We start from the raw sequence: 10577 nt of genomic DNA on the forward strand, positions 1-10577 counted from the left end.
GTCCATCATCAGACCTCTACCAGACGTCGGACTTCTGTCCATCGCCTAACTTCTACCCGTCTTCGGACTTTCGTTAGACTTCTATCCGACGTACTAATATTACATAATTTATATTACTAAAATATAAAAATGAAATATATTAATTTTTAAAACTCGACATAATTAAAGTTTTCTCTGATATCCAATTTTTTTTTTTTTGGGAAATAGATATCCCAATTATTGTTTGAGAGGCTTTAAAAGCGTCGTGGAGGAGCCAATAATTCTCACCTTTTCTCTCCCACAATCGCCAAAACCACCTCACTCAATCTTCTCCGATTAGGCAACTCCGGCGATGTTGGCCCATCGGCCCGCGCGGATCGTTCCGGCCCCGATCCCAAAATCCGGTAAGCAGTTACTGGACCGCGACGCCATGTTTAGCCCACTAGAACGCAACCCTCAGTCGCCGAAGGGCTGGAAGAAGAGAGAGGCCGAAGGCGTTGGGCTCGGCATCGTGGCTGCGCTGGAGAAGGCCCGACCGTCGAAGATCGTCGCCACTTCTCAGAAGTCAGCTCCGATTGACGTCACGCCGCCGAGGAACGAGGAGGCTTCGGCCGCTGTCGGAGAATTTCCGGTGACGGAGTTCCTCAGCTGCTGCAATTTATGCAGGAAGAGATTGGACGGGAAAGATATTTACATATATAGGTAATTAAGCCCTTCCTTTTTTAACCTTTTTCTTCTCTTTTTTAACCTTTTTCTTCTCTGTGAAAGATTTTCTGGTGGTGAGGATATAGTGTCTTTGCTCTGATTTTTTTTTTCCTTTTTGAGTTGATAAAATTTGTAAAATTAATCAGATCTTCTTTGGTTAAAGAGTCCGCGGTGGTTCAGGTTTTGATCATCATTAATCTTGTCCTAATTATTTTAGATTTTTGTTATTATTATTTTTAAATTTATTTTTAATTTTTTTATTATATATAGTGATGCGACTTTCATTCTTTTCTTTCAGTATAGATTATTCTATTTTAAAAAAAAATATATCATGATATTCTCCTATGATTTCTATTCAGACGAGAATAAAAATTGTCAGATTTACTTTGAAATTATTGCAGCACATTTTTTTCATATATAATATTAATCAAGAAAATTCAATGATTTTGAATCTCATTGTAAGATAAATTATTGATATCCCGAAATAATTATTTCTCTAATATATAAATTTTGATATTTGCAGAGGGGAGATGGCATTTTGCAGTGTTGAGTGCAGGCATCAGCAAATTATGAGCGATGAGTGCACGGAGAAATGTGTCTCCGGAGTTCTTAGACCGTCGGAAATCTCTACCTCACCGTGTTCCGGCGGCCGCCGCCGCCGGATTTTCTTCACCGGAATCATGGCGGCATAATCATGTATCTAAATGGAGAAAGGGAGAGAGAGAGAGAGAGAGAGAGAGAGAGATCTATATGGAGAGAGAGAGAGAGAGAGAGAGAGAGAGAGAGAGAGAGAGAGAGAGGAAGGTTTCTTCGGCAAAAGCAGAGCAATGGCAAGAGGCCGCATAGCTGTATAATTGCAAGATGAGATCGGTGTAGCCAAATTTTTGTCAATATAATTTTTTTTTTTTTAAAGCTTACTCTTTACGATGATGGATTTAAAGATTTATAAATTCTACTTATAATTATGGCTCCTTTTGCGGCGGCTTTCTTAATGTTTTTTAAAATAATTTTTTAGTATAAATATTTTATTTTAAAAAATTTTATTTAGAAAACATTAAAAAAATCATCCCAAATGAAGCCTATATCGTCGACGAATCATAAGACGGCAGATCTGAAGTAGATGGGATTGAAAGAAGAAACAGAAAGATAATTAGGATATTTAATAAGCAGAAAATTTTGAGATATATACCAAATAGGGAGAAATGAATCATTTGGAACTGTAAACAATATGATATAAACACTAGAACAGCTTATCTGGATTGACACAACCAGGATACAACTGATTTGCAATAACACTAACAATTGTAAAATTGATTGCAAATACTTATTTGAGGCCGCCGAGCATCACTGAGATGATCGCTAATTTGCTCGTCGCAAATATTTATCGACAAGATCTGCGATGATTAATTGTTGCAAATAGTTGTTGGAAGCTTAAGCTCGACGCGATCTTTTGCGACCGATGTAGGCGAAATGTTTTTTTGACATACATGAATTATGGGCTTCTTTATTCTCTACACCCTTGCAAGATACATAAACCAAACTACATCATATCATAATATATAGAAATTAAGGATAATTTCATAGAAATAGAACATTTATAACATAATTAGGTCAAAATGAATAAACTGATACAGCAGTTTTGAAAATAGTTATATAGTTATGCCTATACCACCTTGTTGCTAAAATTACTTTGAGATTTTTTTAATAAAAATTTATTTACATGGCTGAGCGAAAGAGATATATGATGGTGGTTGGCAGCACCTGAAGGAGCTAGATATTGGATATAGGTCAATTGTGAAGGTAAGAAGGCGATAAGGCGAGGTAGGAGTGAAGATTTAAGCTTCGGTTGGGACGGCTTTCTCATTTCTTCTTAAAGCAGCTTTTCAGTTCAAAATTTTTTATTTTTGAAGTAGAGTAGAAAAAGTTGGTTTAAGAAGCAATAAGAAAGTTGCCCCAAACGAAGCCTTAGTTCACTATAGGAAAAATATGAATTTCCACCAATTTGTTCATTAGAATATTCCTCGTCGGAAATAGCGACGGAGTTACCAACATATTTTGAAGTTTTTCCGATGGATTTGAACACCGGAAATGACTACGTGTCCCGTAGTGTTTATAAATTCGTCTAAGTGGATGAGATTGTGAAACATCCCAACGATATTCCGAAAGAGAAAAACAACAAAATGAGAAACTAGGGCATGAGCTTTTGCAACCATTCACAACAATCGGTCGCAATGAAACAGTATTAAGGCAGTGTGAGAATTTGACCAACTATGCTGACTTATATGCATGCAGTGATATATGAATCTCTATTTCTATTAATATTTGAGTGCTTCAAATTCTGTTTATTTATAAGCACAAAATTTTAGTGTAATATAAAGAACATGATGAATTTTGCATTTTAAAAATTGAATTTGAAAGCAAACAAATTTTGCTGGAAAAATCGATCCCTCCTTGATAAACTGGTGCTCCAAATAAACTTGTCATCAAACTTCTTAAAAATATCTTTTTAAATTGTGATAAAATTGTAATAAATGATTCACAAAATCCTTCATTAAAAAAGGGAATTTAACAACAATAAGTCATTCACAATTCGATGAAAATTTGAGTTTGTATGTCTCATAATGTCTGAAATTGAAGAAATATTTTGTTGTTTTGCCTCTTGGGGAAATATGATTGAAAGTTTCATTCGAAGCAAATTTATATAAGCTAGTGACCTTTCATGATTCTAGTTTGCGGATACTGATTCTGAGGTAAAATTCCAATATTAGATTTTCATCTCCATTTTCGTCTCTTCTTGTCCTCCGATGGTCATTAAAAGTTTATGATGTTATATATTTGGCAAACTATTTATCTTTTAAACCTAAAAGGATATATATTAGATTTTAGATTATCAACTTTGAAGATTGTTCAAATTTTGTTCTAACATTGATCGGAAAAATGATTGGCACTTGATCAAATATTCCTTGAAGCTTATTTAAAACTTGTTTGCTTTACGAAATCAAGATCAAACAATAGCCAAAGAAACTTCAATTATGTGTTGAAGATGGTTTGATCATGGTATAAATCAATGATGGAAACAATATTCAAATGACTTCTAGAGCAAGGTTAGTCAAAATTCAAGCAAGTGTTTAATGAAACTTCGAGCAAAGTTCAAATTTAATATTTTTATATTGTCCCTTTTTTTGTGATTGACTCATTTAACTTCTCTTGCTTTATATGAAAATATATGGTTGGGTAACACATAATTATGAGAGTGCGATGAAGAAAATTCTTACTTGTTGATTCATTTGAAGCTAATAACACTATTGTGTTGAATATGGGAGGTGACACACCATCATGCATATAGAGAGGTATTACATTACTTTTATGTGATTTTATGTAGATGTTATGTTGCTTTTAGTTGTTGTTGTGTATTATTTTATTAAAATCTGATAGTGTGGATCAATCGGTTGTGTTGTTGATCACTTAGACCTCAATTATGTTGATTGAGCTCGATATTGATGAGTTCTTTGGGGTTTGCAAGGGGACAACGTGCCCCTTGCTTGGGGGTGCATCACCGTGATGTTGTAAATCTTGTGCCAAAGCATTCTAGACCATCTTTGAAATAGATAACACAACGCCCCAGTGTTATAGTTTCAACACCACAGTGTTGTGAGCTTGACGCCACTGCATTGTAAGTTCAACACCACAACACTATAGAGGCATTTTGAGACAAATAAGCTAACATTGCGAGTCAGTTGAGTCAATTTTATCTTCATTTTCAAGAGTTGCATCCAATTGAAGATTATGTAACTCGTCAGAAACTTTTATGTTCCTATTTGAAGACGGTGGGCATTAGTGTGAAGTGAGGAAGAAAGTTTGAGTGTGAAGATATGCACCATTATATTTCTCTTATTTTTCATTGTGGATTTCTTTGACGCAACACAAATCCAAATTTTTTTCTCATTTTAGGTTTTCTTCACTTTAAATCTTGATATTCTTTCTTTCCGCTTTTTTGTTTCGTTCTCGATATACTTCTTAGATCCATGCAATGCTTGACGGCTTAAACTCACAATTACAAATAAAAAAAATGCATCGATGATCTTAAAAAATAGATGATACGTAGTTGCTTTCAGCTGATGTGTAGTTGATATGGTTTTTTTGTCTTCTAATGCTGGAGTAATTCTGTGCAACTTAAAGAATAATAATCTGCGAAATGTTTCAACAGAAAAAATTAAGCTTTTTCGTGAATATAAAATTTCTAAACATTTTATATTATTGATATGACCCTTCTGAAAAGAATAGGATTATTTTATTATTGTTTATTTTGTTTTACTAAATTTTTTAAATTTGACAATAATGGCATCTTTCATGGCCACTTATTTTTGGAAGATGGATCTATATAAATATTTTGATATTGTTTAGTGTTGAGAAAAACAAAATAATAAAGATTAGAATTTAATGTCTTTAACTTTACATCAATAGTATGCACACATTTAAAAAAATATATATATTTACATGAGAGGCATAGAATTTTAATGTTAAAAGTAGAGATATAGAGAGAGAAACTATGGGTGTAATTCAATACAAAATAGTTATAATGACCCAACTTAGCAATTGAAATGATTTGCCCCTTTGTGTAAATGCGGGCAATGAAGATTAGTGTCAGTAAATAATGAATTTTAGGCAATGGACGACAATAAACATCGGTGCTTGCGTTTGATGGGTTTTAGGCGATCGAGCTAGAGCATCGAACGTAAGTGAGACAGACAGTAAGTTGTATGAGGACGGTAGTCCATTGAGTATATAAAGTATGATGTCCTCTCGATCCACATTGGAGCCGGAGGCAGCGATTGTGTCCACAATGGTTTTGATTTTTGCTAGATATTGCTGCATAGAGCAATCTTTCTTTTGAACATGGTGAAGCTCGTTCTTGAGTTGAATGACTCTTGAATGGCTTGCCGATTGGAGGCGTTTTTCCAGAGTGGTCCATGCCTCATGGGCGGTGGAGAAGGAGATCACATAGGGTAAAATCGAGGGAGAAATTGTAGAAAGAAGGGCTGAGATTAGGTTCTTGTCTATGAGATTCCAACCTGTGAAGCTGAGATCGATCGGATTAGAGGGACAAACAGATGATCCGGTGAGGTGTCCGGAGAATCCGTTTGCGGTGATATGCTGAAGCAGTTGGAGCCGCCAAATAGTGTAGTTGTCGGCAGTGAGTTGAGTCAGTACAAGGTTCTTGAGGTTTGATATCAAGAACTTTAGAGGTGCCGGCACGGTGAAGTCCGTGAGGGAGGAAGAAGAAACGAGGTTGGGAGTCTGACGAGCCGTCGAGCTTTGATCCATCATAGCTGGCTCTGATACCATGTCAAGAACCCAGTTGGCGGAGAAGACAGCAAGAACGAAGAAGAGAGAATGAAGATGGAAAGAATTATCTTATTATTAAAGTGAACAGTACAAGGACTATAAGTAGAAAAGCTGAGGAATAAGCTGTTACAGAGGTACAAATTAACTAAACAGAGTTGCACATATGTGTTGGCTTATAAGTGTCAGCCTATTATATTAGACGTTATGATTGGGAGATGAGGAGTTACAACATATATCGAGTGTTAGGATAGGTTCCGATTATCAAATAATGGGTAATGATAGATATTACTGTTAGCTTCAATCAATAATCAATACCAAATAAAATTCTATCATTTTAATGGCAAAATGTTATCTTACATAGTGACCAAACTCCACAAGTTGTCCAAGATTTTGTAGCCTACGAAGATCCAAATGCGCTCAAATCACACAATTTTGCTCTCATTAGATTTATCTCGCCGAAACACACTATCTTAATAGTAAATTTTATAATTATAGTATTGATGGCTTCTAAAATATTTTTAAAATATTTCGAGTTTGATTATGAGTGCTTTTAAGTCCAAATATTTTTAGAGTCCTTGAAAATTTGTGACCCAAAAATTATAATTAGGAGGGACTTGGACTTCTAAGTCTTCATCATTACTTGAGAAATCAACATGGATGTTCCTGTGGGGTTGTTGAACCCAATATTTCTTAGTCTTATCCTGGTCTACAACTTGTAGAATCTCTAAGCACCGACGACTTGATTTTCGATGTATTTTGTTCTTCAAAATTATAACAAGCCAAGCTTTAACCAACTTCAACTCGATTGATTTGCTTGTGAGTCAGCTCATTTAAAAAATATTAATATAAAATATACTTAAAAATATATTAGAATTAAGGAGTACAAATATAAAGTTATTATAAATAAGAAAAAACTATATCTCACTTTTTTGTAACAAATGATTATTTATTATTTGTCTTCTAATTTCTAATTATTTTTATAATTTTATAAGATTATTTATTTTTTACGTTGAAATTAATTAATTTTTATATGATAATTGATTAGGTCACAAAATAGCCTGTCACAGTTTCAGATTTAGCAAATATAAATAAAGAAAATGCTTAATTTTTTAAATATTGACCAGTTGATTAAATCTTACGGCATCGAGTTTTATTCAGTAAATGATAAATAATAAGACAAATTAAAAAAAAATTGTTCTTTTTTAATTATTATTATAATTAATGAATTTATCTTATACTGCCCATAATATATAATAACTAATTGTGATATGCATTGCACTAATCTCAAAATAAAATTAATGACTTTGAAATAAATTTTAATTAAAGTTTGATCAAAGTATCATGACTATTTTTTTTTTAATAAATTAAGATATCTAGATTAAATTTAATTAGCATGAATCGTCGAGTCATTAAATTTATATTACAATGAGTATAATATATAAATAGTTAATCAAGATTACACTCATCTTGAAATAAAATTAATGATTAAGACAACATTATTATTCTGACTCAATTTTCTTTTTAAATTAAGGTTTAATTTGGGACTTTTTTTACTATTTTTAAAACAATTATTTAATACCAAAATTTTTTGAAAGAAAAATTTCTAACAAAAAAACTGTTTAAATTGTAGTAAGAAAAGTGTCCTAAATGAAGTCTAAGGGTTTGTTTGGGACGGTCTTTTTACTGCTTCTTAAATTAGCTTTTCTAGTATAAAAATTAAATTATTTTACTAAAAATCTGTTTTAAGAAACAGTAAGAAGACTGACCCAATTGAAGCCTAAGAGCATATCCAATCGAAAATCTCATTTTTCACTCCAAAATACCGTGATTCATCTCCAATCGAACTCTATTTTTCACCCTTTTGCAGGTAACGGTCGCCTCTTCTTTCCCGCCGCAAGTTTGGTAGATAGGTAAAAATAGTGGAGATGAACAATGCTATGCCAATATTAGCGTCCCACTGTTCACCCGCAGCCAAATAGTGGAAATTTTGCGGTTCGGCTGGAGCTGACCAGGGACGCCATTCAAGCGTTTGAAGTTCTGACTCCCTCGACCATCCAGCATTGACAAGTTTAATCATTTGATATCATTTGTGCCTAAGGCTTCATATTTATTGTTTTTTCAAATAATTTTTTAATAAAAAAGTTCTTGTTAAAAAATTAATGTACAAAAAAAAACTGTTTAACATCAACCAACAGCTACCTCTTAAGGTTGGGATTGAGAAACGATAACATAAAAAATAAAAATCAATAGAAACAGCAGCCATCCATTAAGGCTTCCTTTGTGTTGACTTTCTTAATGCTTTAAAGCCGCTCTTTAGTACAAAAATTTTTAGTTCAAAAATTTTTTTTGCAAAAAATCTAATTTAGAAAAAAGTAAAAAAATAGTACAAATAAAACCTAAGTCAAATTCTTAAGTGAGTTGCTACATCAACAAAAAAAAAATTACATGACAATCTTTATTGATATGAACCATATATAAAGGCTTCTTTTGGAGAGAAATTATTATGTGAGGAGGCCAGACTCAGAGCACCATCTAGAGACCAACCAGAATACGCCACATCACCGTTACTGAGCCTTGATACTGAACGGTACCGAGCAGCTCGATAGCGAGTGAAGGGGTAACGTGATGCATTCTGTTTGGTCTCCGAATGATGTTCGGCATCCGCACAAAATGATTAATTATCTTTTGGGTTTAGCGCCTGCTGCTTCAATTATCGGCACATTTAGCATCTGCTTCAAATATTTCAGATTTTTCAATGTAATCAATATACTAGATTATCGGATTTCATAAATAATCTTGATTGGGGACTTACCTCAAAACCTTCATGCCTCTATTTGGGATCAGATTATTAAGTTTACTATGTATGATTCTTCCATTTCTTGCTATTGGCTTGGAAGAGAATCCTTTGCTGAAAGGCATTACATTCTCTCATGTTTCATAAGGTTCCCAAAATTGCTTGGCTTAAACACATTTTGTTTAAAAATTAAACTATTAACTATTCTTTTCTTGCCTGAAAATTATTAAAGGTGGACTTAAAACTACTGATTGTCTTTTAATGAGAGGTTTTGATGAATCCTATTTGTGTGATATGCAAAAATCACCATGAAGGTCACATTTATTTTTTGATTGTGGTGAATCTTTCAAGCTACTTAAAAGATGTATTCCAAATAATGAGTTTTTTTTTCACTTGGGTGGATCTTTGAACCAAGTTTTGAATTAATCTCATTCTATAAATTGTAAAATTACTAAAATATTTTTCCTTCTTGTTGTTCACATTTCTAACACTGTCGTACGAATAGAGACTACGAAGAGTGAGATCTAGATCGGCGGAGCGAGATGCTGTATTTTTCTTCGTATAAACGGACAAAAGTAAAAAAGACGTCGAGATGGGTGGCTTCGGCATCAGGGCTGCTGGCTGATTCAGCGTGGAGAGATCTACAAAGATCGGCTAGGGCATCAAACAATGAGATAAGCTGCCGTGTTTAACCAGTGGTCTGTAAATGCTACTACAAAGATTATGAAAACTTTAATATTTTGAAGGTGAATTTAGCCGCGGTTAAAACTAATGTTTATACCTATCTATAGTGACGGTGCGAAATCATTAACTTTTTAGCAACGCATTGCCAAGTCCCAATTAAGTCCTAGATGAGAAAAGTGGAGGGTTGCATAAGGTAGTCGATAGCCAGCATAAAACTTATCGAATAATCATGACATGAATACTTTAAAAAATAGCAGCCCCACATAGTAGGACAAAGGCTTGATGTTGTTGTTCCTGCCTGTTATTGTTCACATTTCTGCTTATTTTATCTGACAAGAAAGAAATAATTAGATATTTAGGAATAAGATGTCGAATGATCACTCCTTGAGTGAAAATATTCTGCTTTCCATTTGACATAAAAGTTAAAAAAAAAAAAAAGAAATTGTAGGCTACTCTGCCTTTTTATTAATTTTATTTTACAATATTTGCTGATTAATTTCTATCATTCTCTATTGTTATACAGAGGCTCATGATTGACTGATATTTTTAGGAGCTTTTTTTTTTATCGAAAATCACAAGAAATTTGCTTGCGAATGAACCAGAGATGATCTCTTTATGAAATTCTTTCTATTATATGAATTATTCTGCTAATCTCGCCATGAAGGCCTGCCTTTTTTATTGCTTCTTTTAAGATCTAATGGCAACTCTCACTGCACAGATTTATATAAGATATTAATCCTTTTGGCCACCAAACGATGACATCGATGAGATCATTGATGACTTATCAGACTTGGTATTACGCTTTCAGTTATGAATTACTGATTCTAATCTTAAATTTTGTAAAACTTGATAGATATTTGGATTGATCTTTTCACTATTTTAAGTATTATAGGACGTGTTAGTAAGAAAAATATCTCCAAATTTTCCTTCACTGATATACTCTAAGTTAGAAGAAATTATTGTGTGCGGAATCCGAATGCAATCAGATTTCAATCACCAAGCGCCACATCACTGGATGCTCTGGCCCCAGAGTGCATCTGCTGATGGGCAAGCGGTGATTGAAATCCGA

General features: G+C 33.5%; 2 protein-coding genes across 2 annotated transcripts; one reads left to right on the forward strand and one right to left on the reverse strand.

The window, feature by feature from the left end:
• Positions 1-250: 250 nt before the first annotated feature.
• On the forward strand, positions 251-1601 carry LOC110113638 (FCS-Like Zinc finger 13-like). The gene is made up of 3 exons (XM_028696827.1): positions 251-681; positions 1208-1395; positions 1458-1601. The coding sequence occupies exons 1-2, from the start codon at positions 332-334 to the stop codon at positions 1374-1376; spliced, it is 519 nt and encodes a 172-aa protein (XP_028552660.1). The 5' UTR covers positions 251-331; the 3' UTR covers positions 1377-1395; positions 1458-1601.
• Positions 1602-5328: 3727 nt separating this feature from the next.
• Positions 5329-6030, reverse strand: LOC110113620. The gene has a single exon (XM_020846270.1). It carries the CDS (start codon positions 6028-6030, stop codon positions 5329-5331), a length of 702 nt encoding a protein of 233 aa, XP_020701929.1.
• Positions 6031-10577: the final 4547 nt, after the last annotated feature.

The sequence above is a fragment of the Dendrobium catenatum genome, unplaced genomic scaffold (assembly GCF_001605985.2).
Source record: "Dendrobium catenatum unplaced genomic scaffold, ASM160598v2 fragScaff_scaffold_847, whole genome shotgun sequence".
Taxonomy (NCBI): Eukaryota; Viridiplantae; Streptophyta; class Magnoliopsida; order Asparagales; family Orchidaceae; genus Dendrobium; species Dendrobium catenatum.